Raw genomic sequence first — 19,243 nt, 5'->3', positions numbered from 1 at the left:
CACACAATCCACCTTAAATCACATCACAGTCCACCTTAAATCACAACAAATAGTCCACCTTAACTCACATTACATAGTCCATCTTAAATCACATCACACAATCCACCTTAAATCACATTACATAGTCCATCTTAAATCACATCACACAATCCACCTTAAATCACATTACATAGTCCACCTTAAATCACATCACAGTCCACCTTAAATCACAACAAATAGTCCACCTTAAATCACATCACACCGTCCACCTTAAATCAAAACAAATAGTCCACCTTAAATCACATCACACCGTCCACCTTAAATCACAGCACCTAGTCCACCTTAAATCACAGCACCTAGTCCACCTTAAATCACATTACACAGTCCACCTTAAATCACATCACAGTCCACCTTAAATCACATCACACCGTCCACCTTAACTAGCATCACACAGTCCACCTTAAATCACAGCACCTAGTCCACCTTAAATCTAAATTGAATCTCGCTGCAGTCGGATATCAAACCTGTTTCCTCTGGGTGAGAATCCCAGACGGACTCGAGGACCACTTCCTGTTATCTGACGCAGACAGTCTGACACAGAGTTTCACCGTCAGTCACCTGGAGATGTATCTGACTCAGTTTCTGATCCTTTGAAGGCCTCTCCTGTTTGACTGATGTGAAACTCCAGATGATAAAATAATAAATCCCACCTGTGACCTCTGACCTCTGAATCTTTCTCAGCCATGTTTTCTGTGAGCCTGAAGATGTTGAAGCTTTAGAGACACTTTATCTTTTTTTTGTTTTTCCTAGAGTGGGTCAGTGTTTCTTTCTCCTCTGCTGATGCTCGGTTCTTGAACAAAATGACTTGAGATCTGAGATTAAGGGGGTGCAGTTACAGCGTTATGGGTTATGAACAGACAGGTCACATACACCTGTCGTGACCATTAGATCATGGATGTGGTCAACACGATATCTCTAGTCTCTGTTGAAAGCCTGAGATCGTTATTTTTGTGCATCCACTCAATCGAAGATGCAGAAATTCAAAATGAGGGTGCAATGCAATCACATACAGATGAAAGTTTTTTTTTACCTCAAGTTTAAAATCCACTGACTTTAATGTTACGTTGCATCCGCTTGTCCTCCTGAGACCCTCAGTCTCACAGGGAAAAAGTCCCGCTGTGAGGCGCATGTGTGAACAAGCAAGTCAGGAAGATGTCAGGGGCGGTCTGTCCGAGAATTTTCTAGAAATTTTCAGGAGTGCACGTGTGAAAATGTCTAGAGAGAACGATCATAAACACGTCATGTCTGCTGAAGTGCTGCAGCCGTGTGAACATGCATCTGTCTGTGGCTGCTGATCTCAAAGCAAGTAAGAGAGCAGACACAGACAGATGTGATAAAACTGATGGAGGAGGAGGAAGAGGAGGAGGAGGAGGAGGAGGAGGAGGAGGAGCAGCAGCAGGGTCAGAGAGGAGGTTAAGGTTATCTCCCAAAACACCTGCAGGATTCAGTCCAATCTGCAGCTCCACAAATAATCCCAAATCACAAGATGAACTCTTTAACCGATGCGATCAGAGCTCAGACGGGAGCCGTTTTTGTTCTGCTTCAGACCTTTTCTCCAGCAGAAAGGTTCCAGCTGTGACAAAAGCTTTCAGCCGAATTATCAGCACAGCAGAGCGGCTCATTCACATCCAAAAAAAAAAAAAAAACATGAAATATTCCCGTGATTACACAGAGGCAGCTTTCAGTGAACGGCATAAATAGATCAAGAAGGAAGACAATCATGTGTTTACAACATTTCAGACAGAGGGAACACTGCTTAAAGATTCAATTCATGACACTCCCTAGGTATGGTTATCTTGCTCTTTCACTCAGGTGTTTCTATATGTAGTCTGAAATGTTTTTCCTCGACAAAAACTGTCTCCTGACGGCTTGTTATCTCTGTCCCTGATCAAACCAACTCCTGTTGAACATGTTTCAAATGATTTCAGAGATTAGCATGAATCTATTATCGTCCTACACTTGGCCATGCAGAGCCATAGTGCTGCAGAGAGTCTGAATATGAAGTGTCGTTCTGCAGCTGATCAGACTGGAGATCAGTTAATATTCAGAACCAAATCTAATCGCAGCCAAACACCTGATCTGTGCCTCGCTGAGCTTGGTGTGCTCCAAAAGGTGACAGATGGCTGAGTAGATGCAGCGACGTTTTCTGACATAATTATGGAGAAACGAAACGAGACACAACTCGTAGTAGCTTAGTCAATCGGTGCAAATGCAGAACCAGGAAGTCAGTGCAATGTCAGCTCTGTGTGCAGGTGTGTTTGTGCATCCTACACCTTCCCACAGGACAGAGTCGTGTGAGTGTATTTCTGGGCTCTTGTGCTCCGTCCAGACTCTGGTGAAGTTGGAGAGCTTTTTGAGCTCAAAGAGAGACAGGATCTGACATGCAGCCAGGACCCGAGCTCTCAAACGGTCCAAACACACGGTCACACGCGCTGTCAGAACACAAGCTTCATGGTGTCTGCACAAGATGGAGAAGAAAATGTTATTTTTACACTCAGCAGGCTTCAGAGATTAACAAACTAACCCAGAAACAGTTATCAGAGCATCAAGGGGTTTAATAACTGCATCATTCAGATTTAAATTGAATTAATCTCTTCATTAATTGGCTTGAAAATGCAGATAAATCAGATAATCTCTCAGATAATAAATCTTAATCAGCCCCCTGACACTCTGTAATTTGTCCTGCAGCAAAAAATTTGGTTTATTTTCCTTCAGTATTAAACACAAAGTCCCAGTTTGCTTCACTGAAAGTTATTCTCTCTGATGAAACATGTTGTTACTTTAAGTTGCCTTATTCAAATAATAGCTGAATACTTGATGTGGTTCAGTCGATAAAATTGACCTTGTAACCATCAATCCTCACAGAGCGTCTCTCTCCTCACAGAGCGTCTCTCTCCTCACAGAGTGTCTCTCTCTCTCTCTCTCCTCACAGAGCGTCTCTCTCCTCACAGAGCGTCTCTCTCCTCACAGAGCGTCTCTCTCTCTCTGCTCATAGAGTGTCTCTCTCTCTCCTCACAGAGTGTCTCTCTCTCTCTCTGCTCATAGAGTGTCTCTCTCTCTCCTCACAGAGTGTCTCTCTCCTCACAGAGTGTCTCTCTCTCTCTCTCTCCTCACAGAGCGTCTCTCTCTCTCTCCTCACAGAGTGTCTCTCTCCTCACAGAGCGTCTCTCTCCTCACAGAGCGTCTCTCTCCTCACAGAGCGTCTCTCTCTCTCTGCTCATAGAGTGTCTCTCTCTCTCCTCACAGAGTGTCTCTCTCTCTCTCTGCTCATAGAGTGTCTCTCTCTCTCCTCACAGAGTGTCTCTCTCCTCACAGAGTGTCTCTCTCTCTCTCGCTCCTCACAGAGCGTCTCTCTCTCTCTCCTCACAGAGCGTCTCTCTCCTCACAGAGTGTCTCTCTCCTCACAGAGCGTCTCTCTCTCTCTCTCCTCACAGAGCGTCTCTCTCCTCACAGAGCGTCTCTCTCTCTCTCCTCACAGAGCGTCTCTCTCTCTCTCCTCACAGAGCGTCTCTCTCTCTCTCCTCACAGAGCGTCTCTCCTCACAGAGCGTCTCTCTCCTCACAGAGCGTCTCTCTCCTCACAGAGCGTCTCTCTCTCTCTCCTCACAGAGCGTCTCTCTCTCTCTCCTCACAGAGCGTCTCTCTCTCCTCACAGAGCGTCTCTCTCCTCACAGAGTGTCTCTCTCTCTCTCCTCACAGAGCGTCTCTCTCTCTCTCCTCACAGAGCGTCTCTCTCTCCTCACAGAGCGTCTCTCTCCTCACAGAGCGTCTCTCTCCTCACAGAGCGTCTCTCTCTCTCTCCTCACAGAGCGTCTCTCTCTCTCTCCTCACAGAGTGTCTCTCTCCTCACAGAGCGTCTCTCTCTCTCTCCTCACAGAGCGTCTCTCTCTCTCTCCTCACAGAGCGTCTCTCTCCTCACAGAGTGTCTCTCTCCTCACAGAGCGTCTCTCTCTCTCTCTCCTCACAGAGTGTCTCTCTCCTCACAGAGCGTCTCTCTCTCTCTCCTCACAGAGTGTCTCTCTCTCTCCTCACAGAGCGTCTCTCTCTCTCCTCACAGAGCGTCTCTCTCTCTCTCCTCAGAGCGTCTCTCTCTCTCTCTCCTCACAGAGTGTCTCTCTCTCTCCTCACAGAGCGTCTCTCTCCTCACAGAGTGTCTCTCTCCTCACAGAGCGTCTCTCTACTCACAGAGTGTCTCTCTCTCTCTCTCCTCACAGAGCATCTCTCTCTCGCTCCTCACAGAGCGTCTCTCTCCTCACAGAGCGTCTCTCTCCTCACAGAGTGTCTCTCTCCTCACAGAGCGTCTCTCTACTCACAGAGTGTCTCTCTCTCTCTCTCCTCACAGAGCATCTCTCTCTCGCTCCTCACAGAGTGTCTCTCTCCTCACAGAGCGTCTCTCTCTCTCTCCTCACAGAGCGTCTCTCTCTCTCTCCTCACAGAGTGTCTCTCTCCTCACAGAGTGTCTCTCTCCTTACAGAGCGTCTCTCCTCACAGAGCGTCTCTCTCTCTCTCCTCACAGAGTGTCTCTCTCCTTACAGAGCGTCTCTCTCCTCACAGAGCGTCTCTCTCTCTCTCCTCACAGAGCGTCTCTCTCTCTCTCCTCACAGAGCGTCTCTCCTCACAGAGCGTCTCTCTCCTCACAGAGCGTCTCTCCTCACAGAGCGTCTCTCCTTATAGAGCTCTGTGTTTCTTGATGTTTCTGCTGTCAGACTCTGAGCTGCGGACAGGATGACGCTTTGTTTAACCTGTGACACAGAGTGGTGATTTTCTCTCGAGGGGGCTCGTCTCTCGTTGTTTTTTTGTGTTCTGGATCAGAGTCCTGTGTTTCTTTGACTTGGACCCCTCTTCCTCTGAGACCTGAGCTCTCTGTGATCTCTCTTTAAAGTCCTCAGTCCTCCTCCAGGCGGCTCTCAGAGGCCTTGAGAGCTGTGTGTGAAGGAGCAGGTCCCTCTGAGAGAAAGCACTCCACACAGTTGTTAGTTTAGAGTGAAGATACGATGATGATAAAGTCAGGAGGTGACTCCAGTCTGGGAACAAAAACACTGAAAGAGGGCTGACACAACACCAGATCTTTAAACCTTTTATGATTCTAAACAATATTGATACGTTTTTAGATACCACAGTGAAACAGAAGTTCATTTCCTGTACACAGACTACATTGCGGAAATTTGACTTGGGCAAAAGCGCAGATTAAACCCAGCTCTCTGCAATTTGTGATATCTCTCCAGCAAACTCTGGGTCTCCTCCCAGTTGGGTGTGCCCAGAAAACCTCCAAAGCGAGGTGTCCAAGAGGCATCCTAATCAGATTCCCAGACCACCTCAACTGGATTCTTTCAGTGAGAAGGAGTAGAGCCTCTACTCGGAGCGCCTCACCCTATCTCTAACGCTGACTCCAGACAGGAAAACTCATTTCAGCCGCAATCTGATTCTTTCTGTCACTATCCAAAAGCTCATGACCACAGGTGAAGGTTGGAGCGAAGACCGACCGGTAAATCGAGAGCTAATCATTAACGAGTCTGTCCAGAGCCTTTCACCATGTGCACCATGCGCACCGACTTATAGACCAGCAGCACCACCACCTGTGGAGGCCACACACAAAATGAAAAACAAATTGTGAAGGAGGAAACAGGAGAATGCCGCTCTGATCTGTGTACTCTGTTTGTCGGCAGTTAAGTAATGATTCACCTGAATCCTATCAGATATCATCCTGATTCCTCTTTTAGTGCATGGAAACACAGCATCCTTCTCCTCCCGCTGCTTTACATTTCCCCGCATCCTTGACTTCTGTGGACGCCTCTCTCTCTCTCTCTCTCTCTCTCTCTCTCTCTGTCTCTCTGGTGTGTATTAGAGTTGATGTCGGAAGCTGTAGAGTCGTCAAACCTCAACCGAAAACAAAACCTGTGCTCCTCCTCTGCAGCGGGAAAATCTCTGAGTTCTTCTCTGTACAGCTCAGAGTTATTACTCCATCATTTAACATCTTCATCACCTCCTCCCTCTCTCTCTCTCTCTCATTTGCATACACCGTTGCTGGAGGTTTCTTTCATCTCCTCTCTATCAGATTGAAGCTGAGAAAATTACATTTCCTCTCCCGTGGAGTTACAAAGCGCTCAAGCTGCAGGTTCAGCAGATCAGGACGCAGCTCGGCTCAGTGGCGGGGTTTTAAACTGTTCAAAGGAAGAAGGGAGCTGAAGAAAGGACAGAGGTCAGGATAACTTATTTATTCTCATAACGAGCTGTGAAGCAGGGCGGAGCAAAGCAGAGTGGCGCGAAGCAGGGGGGGGTTTTGAAGCAGAGCATACTCTGATACCTCTGCGTTTCCTCGTGTCTGGTCACGTCCTGCAGCCTGAACTCAGACGTCCCAGATGATTCTCCCCGAATGAGAATAGACATTCAGAGTTTTTTCTTATTCCGACAATCCAGAGATTTATCTTCAGAGAGAGGACGGCGCTGTTTCAACAGGCTGCAGATAAAAGAGAGGAGATAAGTAGGGAGGAGATGTGTTTCTGTCTCTGAATATTTAAAGACTGTGTGCACGCCGTCAGTCAGCGAGGGGGGGGGGGGGGGGGACGCAAAACTCCTCTCTCAGCTCCATCACTCTCTTTAAAGTAATTGTCATGAACGGTCACTTATAAACACTGAGTGGGAGTTTAATTATACGCACTGATAATAGCTCATATGGTACTTTCAGCAAGTCTCCAGCACCAACTCCGTCAGTAAAGCTGCAGAAACACAAAAGCATTCATATTTAACTAAACTGCAGTCAGTTAAACTTTCACCTGGTGTGGATCTGTGCTAGTTAAATCCTTCTCTTATGAAGCTTCTGAGGCGAAGGAAATGTTGAGTGTGAAATGTTTCCATGCATTCAGAGTTGAGTTGCATTACCGTCGTTTTAACTGCAGTGACACAAGCTTCCAAGTAGACGATATTTAAATTTCCTTTATGCTTGAAAACAGAATGTCAGGCGTCCAATAAGATCAATTCCATCAGTTTTGCAGTGTCTCTTTCTGGTCCTGACAGGGTGTTCTCAAACTATATGTTGCCTTATAGTCCAGCCTCTGGTTTGGGGAGCAGGGAGGGAACACTTCTTCTTACTATCGTGTTGCACACCATCCCTCCTAGATCGGTGCGCAACAAGCCGGACATCACAAGCGACAAAATGTTACATGATCACAGCGGGTCCTGGCAGATTAGACGGTTGCTGTTAGGAAGCGAAAAGCCCAGTCGAAATTGTCAAAATCCACAAATCTCAGAAATGTCTTTATACCCAAGCCAGTCTGATCCTGCATGCAAATATTCTGTATTTATATTCACAATCTGTAAATAGAGATTAACAGGGCACGACCAATATGGGAGATTTTTGGGCCGATACCGATACTGATATTAGGGAGGGAAAAAAAATTAGATTGATGCAGATATACACATTTAATGCGTTGATCCCTCAAATGCACTTGTTACTCCTAGAGAGTGAAAATGCTTGTTAAACTTGGGCTTGGGTGTCTTCAGTGGCTGCAGGAGCTGGGGATCGAGCCCCCCGACCTTCCAGTTAGGAGACGACCGACTCTACCACTTTGCCGCCGCCATCGCCGCCCCTTCTTGTAATCCATTTTGCACACTGTGCTATTCTCCTGAAACTCAAATGAAATGCTTTTTGACAGGTGAATAAATCATGTGATATGCTCATATTGGCCGATATTATCGGCTGGTCGATTAGTCGGTCGGGCTCTAGAGATTACGTTGGTGAGAAGCACACAGGTAGTGGGGATATGTCCATGAAGTTCCAGCAGTAAACAGACCTGGACGACCCCTCTTACATTAACTTTGTATTTTATACGGTGTTGGTTGAATTTACAGGGCAGACACTCAGACGCCTCAGTAACTTCTCTCTTTCTGATATTAGCAACACACAGAAGTTTTCAATGAGACCGTCTCAGTGTCTGACTCAGTCCCCAGTGAGGTGTTCCCGCTTAAATAAAATAATTAACGTGTACACTGTCACAGTTCAGACACAGTTTAAGTAAAACCCTGTGATCCTCAGCGTGTGTGTTCACCAGAGATGAAGAGGAGGAGGATGTGTTGGATGTTCTCGCAGCCTGTCACACACGAACGCACATACACCATACACACACACACACACACACACACACACACACACACACACACACACACACACACACACACACACACACACACACACACACATACACCATACACACACACACACACACACATACACCATACACACACACACACACACACACACACACACACACACACACACACACACACACACACACACACTCACACACACACACACACACATACACAGCACTGTGTTGGTGTGATGGTAACCAGAGGAGACAAACCATCATCAGCCTTAAATGTGAACGAGCATCCACACACAGCACCCGAGTGTGTGAATGGTTGCTAGGCAACAGAATTAGCCAGCATCCAGCTTCATCTTTGACGAGAGGAGAGGCCGCCTTCTGCTGTGTGTCACCTGTCATTGATTTGTGTTCCCTTTGACGTCCAGGGAAAGTTCTGGCAGAGTGATTATTTTTAATTACATTTTTATCACAAAGCATTTAAAAAATTGAATCAGGTTAACTTCAGGTTAATTGTTTAATTAAGGATGATATCCGTCGCTTTTTTTAAATTTTATGGACCATAAAACTTATCTGCTGGACACATTGAAAGAAATACAACAGAATTTTTCTTTTTCACAAAAAAGTGCAGAAAAAAACTGCCTGACTTAAGGAATAGAGCTATCCGGGCGCTGGTAGCCTAGTGGTTAATGTGGGCGCTCCATGTACGGAGGCTACAGTCCTCCAAGCGGGCGGCCAGGGTTCCCCGCTTGTCATTCCCCACTCTCTCTCTCCCCAATTTCAGACTCAATCCACTGTCCTATCTCTAAATAAAGGCATAAAAAGACCCCACCCCAAAAAAAAAAAAAAAAAAGTAGAGCTGTCATATTACATGTCCTGCAGAGGGCGCTCTAACTGCAGCGGAGGAAGGCTGGTGGTGCTAGCACTGCTAATATTAGCCACACTCTGCAAACCAAAATACATCATTAACCTGAAGACAATTTTAGAGAAATGTGCTTTGGCAGTTTTGCCCATTAGACTAGAGCCTTTATCTCAATGCTGTGTAGTTCGACAGAATCACAATAACAAAAGTTTGGAGAAGAACAGAAAACATAAAGCATCCTTTTAGTTACGTGCGCGGTCGTGTGCAGACAGTCTATGCACAGTGCATCAGTCACCACCCTCTCTTACTGACTCGAGGTGAATTCTCCAGAGAATATCCTGCTGCGTTCGCTCATCAGCTCATTCGGACTTCGTGCAGAAAAAATACTAGGAGGAATTTCTGGGTAAAGTCTGAGTGAAAAAAAATTCAGCTGTTTGCGTTCACACATGCAGCTCCTCCTGGAAATATCAGGAGTTTTCTGCAAGTGTGAAAGCACTACTACAAAGATTTGTCTTTACATCGACTCTTTACAGTCTGTGGCTTTTGGACCTTTTATGTTATTTGTTCTTTCCTATTTAATATGTTGTTGAATGTAGTCAACAAGAAAGCCTATAGGGGGTGCTAGTGAGGCTTTAGGGATTGTATTTGTGGTCATTTCAGAATCTTAGAAATAGGCACCAGATATACTATCAGAAATCTTCAGTAGGTCTGAAATAGACTGAATCATCTTTGTTTTTTCTAACAGTGACTTTGTAGTCCCGGTGCTCTCTGTCAGAGGATTACTCTCTGCAGCCGAGCTCAGAAACTGAACCCGTCGCTCTGACAGACATTTCACACTGTCTCCCCTCAGGCGGCAGCTACAAAGGCAGCTGTTGCACTCTGGTCATAGCCATTTAGTCAGAGCTGCATGTTGTGATTCTGTGCCGCTGCATGCACTGCAACATAGCACCATATTCGACGTTTTTCAAATGAGAATGAAATGGAATTTCTGCCTCGTTGTTCCACAGCTGATTGAGGTTTAAAGTGGAGCATGAAATAGGTGACTGTGAGTCTGCAGTGATGCACAGTGTTTGGATCATTTACATGCAGTTTCTGCAGCCTGATCTCACATTCACTCATCTATCTCTGCTGCTGCATGCTGCTGCTGCTGCTAGCTCTTTATGCTTCTAAAACGTGTTTTTAATACTAGATGTAGAGAACAGAAAAAAAGCTTCAGTCCTCCTGTTTCTTTTTTTTTATCAGGCCTCGGCAGTAGGTCAACACAAGTGATTGTCTCCTTTAAATTGTGCAGCAATTAAGCCTCCTGGAGCACAGGATGAAGTGAACCTTAAGGTCCCCGTGTGAGCCGTGCGGAGTGCGGCTCTTTGTTGGCTGATGGTTTTCCAATAAACTGATGTATTGATTCACCCAGAGACCATTCAGAGCCTCTTTTCTATTTAGGGCTTTATTAAGAGAGGAAAAACCAGCCTGTGCTCTCCAGCACTTCGCTCAAGTATTTTAGGATTTCTGTTCTTTCTGTTCCATTAAATACATTCCAGCGTTAAAAGGATTGTTCTGCATTGTTGGAGTGGGGTTGTATGAGGTACTTTTCAATAGTCAGTGTATGAGCCGCAGGAGCTGTCGGTCAGCTCGGCCCCTCTAAGGAGAGATCGGCTTCGAGTGCAGGCATGGAGTCTAGTCTATTTCATCGCTCCAGACCACATACAACGTCATTTAGCTTATTTTAAGAACAAAACATCCCCAAAAATCAATGAGGATGTAAGCATGTGCTCTATTAAGAATGTTTTCCAGTGCTTCACTTTACTGTGAGTAAGCCACTTTGAACTTAGCACACCACATGTGTTCCTCTGCCTGCAGCACCCGGGTCTATATCGTCCCAGTTTGAGATAATCTAAAGCAACTAGTGATTAAAATCACAGTGAAACTGAACTTGGAGAGTATCTAACGGCCATGTCGTCATGCATTTCAAACTAAAACTGGATAGAACAAATCACAAAATAGAAGGCAGGACATAGTGTTTGGATGAATTTGATTGGATCATAAGTTTCCACAAAGCTTCTTAATTGGTCGAAAAATTTGTATGCAGGAAACTATTTACTTGGGAAAGTAACTTGAGCGTTATTTTTTTTGTTTCAAACATTGCAGTGTTGCTGTAGCAGATTTGTGCTGGGACAACTCAAGACCTTTGAGACGTCCATTATCACCAGAACATTATCCCCGACAGGTTGTGCAGCCTTTTGAAGTGCGGAAGCATGCAGCATCACTTTAGCTACATGTGGCTAATTGTACAGTGATGTAAACAAAGCACAGAGGTTTTAATTACGCAGCATACAACAGAGCATCGTGCTGGATTGTTTGTGTTTTCATGCTGTGTCTCTGCAGCTCCTCTCTCTCCTCTGATGTTTCTCCTCTCTCTCTGTGTTTTTTTGTTTTCAGGTGGAGGGATGGCGCTCTCCTTCCTTCTCCTCTTCCTCTTCACCGTGCTGTTCTCCCTCAGCGTGTCAGCGTATAATACATCAGCTGGTAATAACTCTGTGTGTGTGTGTGTGTGTGTGTGTGTGTGTGTGTGTGTGTCTGACACCGTGACTCTGATACAAAAGATGCTCTGTGAGCTGCTGTGTCTGTGAATGTGTGATTATGTGCACTCTGAGGTCGACAAAAATGTTGATACTTTTGGATAGCACATGTTTTAATAGGTTACAATCTGTAGTTGTAATGATGACTAAATAAAGTAATATTCAGGAAAATTAACCGTTAGCGAGCAGGAGTGATGATGATGTTTTTATCATGCACCCTGGGTGTGATTTCAGGGCGAACCTCAACAGAACAGGACATCACACACCCACTAAATAAGCACCTTACTCCTCTGGGCAAATGTACAGAGCACTGAGGTGCAGCAAGGCTCTCTTCAGGAAAAGCCGTGTGTGTTTGTATGGACTGTGTAATGCACTCTGTGCTGTCAAAGCTGTACAGCGCTGTGGAGAAGTATTTCCCATTTAGGACAGTAAAGTCTAAAGTCTGATGAAAATGCTTCTTGTGTTGTCTGCACGCTATGAGTCACCAGTGTGTTATTGGCCTCTCATTTGAAGGGACGGATTGTAAGTTAAAGTTTGTGCAGGATTGATAAGAAGGCAAACATTCTTATAATACCCAGCATCCCGTCTGACATGGATAGCCTCCTGCTGTTTCGGACATGTGTGGACGAAAGAGAAACTAGTGAGTGCACGTCCGGGTAAAATGCATCCAAGTGCAAGACAAGAAATGTACGAACTGCAGAAGAAAAGGAAAAAGCTCGGCACACTGTTCAGCTCCCAATGGGCAATATTTTTTTAACCAGTTTTGAGCTTGAGATGATGTTAAAGAGGACATATTATCCCCCTTCTCCACCTTTTCAAACAGTCCCCCTGTTGGTTTAAATGAAACATCTGTGCTGTGCTTTGGTCAAAATATAACATGAATCAAGCACCAGAGGAGGTTTGTGACCCTGTATAAACCAGCTCTCTCAGAACACTCCGTTTTGGTGTGTGTGTCTCTTTAAATGCAATGACCCCCCCTGAGTTTTCCCCGTAGACATCACTCCTTCACTAGCGAGAATAAAAATGGGCAAAAGTGTTGTTCTAGGCTGGTGGTGGAGTCCATGGGTGGAAATATAAGGAGAGGGGAGGGTTTTTCTTTTTCCCACTGTGACATCACAAGGAGAGCACATTTGAAACAGAGCATTTTTCTCTGTGTTGTAAGACTTATGCAGATCACAAACAAAGAACTGGATGGGTTTATTTCACATTTTGTGGGTCAGTAGACACTCAGGTTACCCAAATATATGTTCAGAAACACTGTAGAAGTGGATTTTTCATAATATGTCCCCTTTTATATGAAAGCAACTCAGGATTATTTTGTAGATTTTCTAGAAACTTTCAGGATTGCATGTGTGGAAGCGACTACTGACGGATGTCTGCGTGTTGGTCCTGCAGGTCTCAGCCTTCTCCCCTCGGTCATATCCGTCAGCCTGGAACATTTAAGTGCTGCCGAACATCGGACAGGCACCATTTCCTCCTCTAACAGCCCGTTTGGCAGTCAGACTGATCCCACGTTTATAGAGCGACGGGAGCTCAGAGCTCTGATGAATATTTGCTGTAAACTCGACGTGATGATTACGGAGGCTTTTGTACGGCGCTCACACTCTGACACTAATGCTCCCAGGCAGATGTCACATCTCTGTAACACAGACATAAACCTGCACACAGATTACCCAGCTGTCATTTCCCTCTTTGAGCAGAGCAGTGGGGGGGTCCGAGGGGTGTTTGCTAGTGGAGTCACGTCTGCTGGTCTTTCCTGGACTCTGCTGAGAGATGTGCTGCCTGTTTAGTAATTAGGGTTTTACACTGTGGGTGTACCTGCAGTGTGTGTGTGTGTGTGTGTGTGTGTGTGTGTGTGTGTGTGTGTGTGTGTGTTTGTGCGGGGGGGATTATAGAGTGATACTGTGCAGGTAATGAAAAACAGAAAACATACCTGTGATGTCTCTCCTGTGAAATGAAGCTTTTACAGTAAAATACCTGCACAGAGAGGAGGAGCAGCTTCTTCAGGACTCATTGCTTTCATCTGTAATGGACTTCACATGGTGGTAGTGTAAAGGACAGAAGGGGTGTGTGTGTGTGTGTGTGTGTGTGTGTGTGTGTTTGTCTGCATGTGCGGAGGTCACTCCCCATCTACATCAAAGCTAAACTGATGTCTTCATCAAAGACTCTGTTACATTCTCCTGTGTGTGTGTGTGTGTGTGTGTGTGTGTGTGTGTGTGTGTGTGTGTGTGTGGTCTGTGTGTGTGTGTGTGTGTGTGTGTGTATGTGTGTGTGTGTGTGTGTGTGGTCTGTGTGTGTGTGTGTGTGTGTGTGTGGTCTGTGTGTGTGTGTGTGTGTCTCTGTGTGTGTGTGTGTGTGTGTGCGTGTGTGTGTGTGTCTCTGTGTGTGTGTGTGTGTGTGTGTGTTTCTGTGCATGTGGTCTGTGTGTGTGTGTGTGTGTGTGTGTGTGTGTATGTGTGTGTGTGTGTGTTTTGTGTGTGTGTTTTGTGTGTGTGTGTGTGTGTGTGTGTGTTCTGTGTGTGTGTGTGTGTGTGTGTTTTGTGTGTGTGTGTGTGTGTATGTGTGTGTGTGTGTGTTTTGTGTGTGTGTTTTCTGTGTGTGTGTTTCTGTGTGTGTGTTTCTGTGTGTGTGTGTGTGTGTGTGTGTGTGTGTGTGTGTGATCTGTGTGTGTGTGTGTGTGTTTTGTGTGTGTGTGTGTGTGTGTGTGTGTGTGTGTTCTGTGTGTGTGTGTGTGTTTCTGTGTGTGTGTTTCTGTGTGTGTGTGTGTGTGTGTGTGTGTGTGTGTGTGTGTTCTGTGTGTGTGTGTGTGTGTTTTGTGTGTGTGTGTGTGTGTGTGTGTGTGTGTGTGATCTGCTCCTATTGAAAGGCTGCTCAGGTTTAGAGCTGGTTATATTCATTCACTTGCTGAATTGTAATCTCTTACAGATTTTGCTCGTGAATAGAGAGCGTGTGTGAGCGAGAGACGTCGATGTTTGGCGTCTCGCTTTTAGTCTCTGGTCCGAGTTGAGTTGACCAATCAGGTTTGAGCATGCTCTGGTTGTATGAAGGAAAACAGTCTGGGAGTTTACAGATTTGCCAGTGGACGACTCTTCACCACCAGGGGGAGAAAGAGCTGGTTCAACCTACTGTTGCCCCGTCTCAACCAAGACGGTCCTGGGGCTTATTTGGAGCCAGTGCAGAATCTGGAACCAGGCTCGAGGCCAGAAAAAAAACAGTTCTACACTAGCACCAAGTCCTTACTGCTGGACTACAAAAAATAACCGCTTACCTTAAGGGCTGGGTGCGGGGTTATCGTGACCAAAACTCTGCTGTGGCCACCAAGTCCAGAATAAGTTTGGGGGACCTTCAAGGACTAAGGCCGGGTTAAAACTGATTCAGCAAGAGATGGGGACGGCAAATCCTATGGACTTGTCGTGTAAGAATGCGGATATATGTTATCAAAGCCAGAAGCAATACCTGAAATGAGATGCAGCAGTCCTCAATTGTTGTTGTTGTTGTTGTGCTTGAAGTGTCTCTGCGAAATCAGAGACGTATTTAGTGACTCGATGATGCGGCCCTTGCCCGTGGAGGAGTACGTAAAGTGGTTCTTAGACTCTGAACTAGGACCAGCCCAGAACTAGCCCCAGGTTCCCTTTGGTGGAAAAGGGGAAGAAGAAAAGAAAAGAAGTAAAAACTATATTGCAGGCAAACTGTATTGGGTGAATATGGGAGGGAACGCAGTGAACGCCGTTCCTGGAGAAAACGTCCCAGGACCCCTCAGATTTAAAAAAATCGAGTACATTTTTTGTAAGAGGGAATTCACATGAAGCTCTTTTAAGCTGCTACTTCAGGGTGAACATAATGTACCTTAATGTGCTTCAACATGCCACAAAACAAGCGACAGACTTTACAGCCAATAGGAGCGTGTGGGATCACTGCCTGACCCCCCCCCCCCCCCCCCCCCCCCCCGGTTACAGGCAGGCTAACATGGACGCTACCCAGAATCTCATTCACATCGGTGGCTGATCAACGTTTTTATGATCAAATTACTCCGAGCTCAGCTTTGTCACTTCTTATGATGGGACCTGCTGAATCAGCGGCTGTGTGTGTTTATCATGAAGCGGCGGACACAGGCATGTCCCACCTGCATGAAAAGCTCTAAATCTTTTGGCTTCACTTGCGGTTTTCCTGCTGTCCATTCTTCATACAGCATGTGACAGGGACAAGCAAAAGCCGTCCAATGAATTCACCTAACCGAGCTTTAATCGTAGCCTGAATTATCTGAGCGTGTAAGCAGTCCAGATGTGCTCATGGAGTCAGATTTGAATCTTTCCTGTGTCGAAATCTGAATTTCTCAAAGTGTTGGCAAGAAAGAAGAAGAAGTAATGTGACAGGGTTACCAAAATAAAAGGACAAACACACAGCTTTAAACCGGCATGCTGTTGTCTACATGCATTGTGTGGAGATATTAGCGAACAGAAAGCAGTTTTAAAACATGAATCAGACAGTATATGAAGCTGCAGTGAAAAGGTTGTTTCAGGTCTGCACTGCAGTGAATTTAAACAGCGAGGGTCCGATTACTGAACATCCTCTGATTCAACTGTTTCAAAGAAAACTCAAATTTATACCACCGGAATCATTGAGGCTGCAGAATTAAACATTAATGTCCCCTCACGCTCCAAATGTCATCTCTTCTTTCTGCACACTGAGCCTCTGAATGCCTCAGACGACCTCTACATATAAATGTGTTTCCTCCTCCTGCGGGTCAGACTCCGATAGTTTTAATAAAAAGCTGCCGTCATCCCTCTGAAAACACGTTTGTTCATGTGAAACACTCGCTCAGACGGAAAAAAAAAAAAAAGCTGGCAGCAACCCTCAGAGAGAAGCTGTGTTCAGAATCACAGAGGTGGATAAAGAGCTGGTCCTGCACGGCTGAAAACATGACAGAGGGCGCCCTCTAGTGGCAGAGCCCTGAAACAGCCCAGAAGAAGATCATTCTGTAACTTCTGGTAACAGGGGATTTTTCTCTCAGGTGGCTTTTGGGCTGGATGTTGGATTTTTTATTATAAGGATTAATACCTGTAGTGCTCGCGTTAGAACGTTTGATTCTTAATTTCATTTTTATTCAAAGACCTCTTTAAAGGTTAGCTGCATTTGAACAAACTGACAGAGACAGTAATCTCCTCAAACAAAAGCTGAGTGTTGTAAACAAACATCATGGCAAGGCCGGTTCATTTATTTAGCACATCTCAGCAACAAGGCGAGGAAGCAGGAAATAGTGCATTAGTTGGGCACTACTTTCAGCGGCGGATGACTCCACATTTGGTGATTTTGAGAATATTTGGCGTCGCTTAGTGGTGTATATGTGTTACTGTTAATAAGAAACGGTGTGTGTGTTCATGGTGCCTGACTGACTGGTGTTTTATGTGACAGCAGAAGAAGAAACTTCAGTCTGATACACACAGGCTCTGTTTTAGATACACATTCTAGTGTTGATATTTCTGTTCTACTTGACGGTGTGTTCGTGTGTTGCAGGTTGTGTGATCATCCGTCCTCCCAGAGATGGAGGGATCCGGTACAGAGGACTGACACAGGAGCAGGTGAGGAACACCTGCTGACACACTCAGCACGTCTACATGCGGTTAAAGAAAGTTGATTTATTGTGTTAGTCCGACTGAAACTGGACTTTTAAAATACATATAAACAAGTTAGTCGGACACCTAGATGATGCGTTTGAGGTCGATTTACTCACTGCATGTTTACGCCTCAGTCGTCCCCAAACAGGCCTCTGTGATCTGAGCATGCTCCACAGTTCCCTCGCCGAGCTTTGACCCGGAAGTCGAATAACTTAAATGCGTAGCAGAGCAGAAGTTTGACGTCGTCTGCCTTCGGATACCAACGCTAGAGGGCATCCCATTTGTTCTAAAAGTCAGGCATAAAGTATTTAATAATATACTGAGTTGTAAAGTATTGTCCATGTTTCACTGATAAACTAACCAGTTTCCTCTTTTTTTTTTTTAAAGCAAACTTTTTTGTAAACATCAACAATAGTACGGAGGTGAGGTTAGGAGTAAACAAAGCAGAAACCTCCTGTGTTGAAAAATGAACCTGCAGTTTCTCGAGTGTCCACTAGAGGCTGGCTCCAATAGAGCAGGGAGTCACATTTATATCCATATTAAGATTTATATTTTGACAGCAGAAATGAACACGTTTACAGCCTGGAGGGTCTGGAGGCTTAAAGCCTGCGTCAGCTCCACCTCGTTGCCGTCTGTTAGGTTGAGCAACAATTAGTTTGAGACAACATTTTCAATATGGCCACCGCCATCTTTCAGCTTCAAAACTCCCCTTCTGTAACCAACAATGGGTGACCATGTTTCATAAAGCCTATGAAACATACAGACACTTCTTTGAGCTGTTTGTGTTTGTGTGTGTGTGTGTGTGTGTGTGTGTGTGTGTGTGTGTGTGTGTGTGTGTGTGTGTGTGTGTGTGTGTGTGTGCGCATGTGTAGATCCGCAGGGTTCAGGTGCTCCCTGTAGATTATGAGATCGAGTACATCTGCAGAGGAAACAGGATGATCGTCGGGCCAAAGGTCAGGAAGTGTTTGCCCAACGGCACGTGGACCGACCTGAGCTTGCGCAGCAGATGCTGTGAGTGAGTCATACAACACACACACACACACACACACACACACACACACATTATTTCACCTGTGGTCACTTGATTTTTTCATATTTACTTGAATTTGCTGTTGTCAGGCATTTGTTGCATTTACATTTGTTTATTATTTACCCTCTTTTTCTGAGCTGTTAGAAGCTGACTGTTGTGGTTCAGGCTCTGGCAAAACAGCATTAAACATTTAATTTGTCTGTTAGAAAACAAACTGAAATCTTTAACCATGTTTGATATGATTAAGATTTTAATTTTCTGTCATATCATACATATTGTTTTACTTTTGATCAAAGCCACAGTTTGTACCTCTTTAAAGATAAAAAGATAAAGATGAAGATAAACTTTATTGATCCCCCGTGGGGGAAATTTGTGCATTACAGCAGCTCCAGAAAAACAGGGGACGGGAATATAATTATTAAAAAAAATAAAAATAGAAGTTAAAAATAAAATCAAACATATTTACATTCAGTTAAATAAAAAAAATACAATAATGGAAAAATTACACAGTAACTACACTGGAAAGAGTTATTATTATTAAAAACATAGCATGAGGTGGTGAGGCTGTTAAAGAGTCTGATTAAACAGTCTGACGGCAGATGGGATGAACGACCTGCGGTAGCGCTCTGTCTTGCAGGGTGGGTGTCTCAGTCTGCTGCTGAAGGAGCTGCTCAGGGCCCCCCCACAGTGTCATGCAGGGGGTGAGAGGGGTTGTCCATGATGGATGTCAGCTTCACTAACATCCTCCTCTCACCCACCTCCTCTACAGAGTCCAGAGGACAGTCCAAGACAGAACTGGCCCTCCTGACCAGTCTGTTCAGTCTCTTCCTGTCTCTCTCTGTGCTCCCTCCTCCCCAGCAGACCGCTGCATAGAAAAGTGCAGACGCCACCACAGTGTCATAAAAAGTCCTTAACAGAGTCCTGCACACTCCAAAGGACCTCAGTCGTCTCAGCAGGTGAAGTCGACATTGGCCCTTCTTCTTGTACAGGACGTCGGTGTTGTGTGACCAGTCCAGTTTGTTG

At 45.3% G+C, this 19,243-nt stretch overlaps 2 protein-coding genes across 5 annotated transcripts in view; both read left to right on the top strand.

Annotated features, from left to right (window-relative positions):
* The window catches only part of gabbr1b (gamma-aminobutyric acid (GABA) B receptor, 1b), an 80,256-nt gene that overhangs the window by 7,064 nt on the left and 53,949 nt on the right, over positions 1–19,243 (top strand). For 3 of the 4 annotated variants that reach the window (XM_061060424.1, XM_061060423.1, XM_061060425.1), the window contains exons 2-4: positions 11,436–11,522; positions 17,090–17,154; positions 18,063–18,201. In XM_061060424.1, the coding sequence (XP_060916407.1) occupies positions 11,444–11,522; positions 17,090–17,154; positions 18,063–18,201 (283 nt within the window). In that variant the 5' untranslated portion in view covers positions 11,436–11,443. Of the gene's footprint in view, positions 1–11,435; positions 11,523–17,089; positions 17,155–18,062; positions 18,206–19,243 lie in introns of those variants that run through there. The other variant, XM_061060426.1, reaches the window with a different exon arrangement.
* Positions 1–19,243, top strand: part of mgat1b (alpha-1,3-mannosyl-glycoprotein 2-beta-N-acetylglucosaminyltransferase b) — an 82,835-nt gene that overhangs the window by 57,743 nt on the left and 5,849 nt on the right. The gene's annotated exons all lie outside the window — the stretch shown is intronic.

This window comes from Labrus mixtus, chromosome 16 (genome assembly GCF_963584025.1).
Source record: "Labrus mixtus chromosome 16, fLabMix1.1, whole genome shotgun sequence".
Classification (NCBI taxonomy): domain Eukaryota; kingdom Metazoa; phylum Chordata; class Actinopteri; order Labriformes; family Labridae; genus Labrus; species Labrus mixtus.
This window is presented reverse-complemented; position numbering and strand designations above follow the sequence as displayed.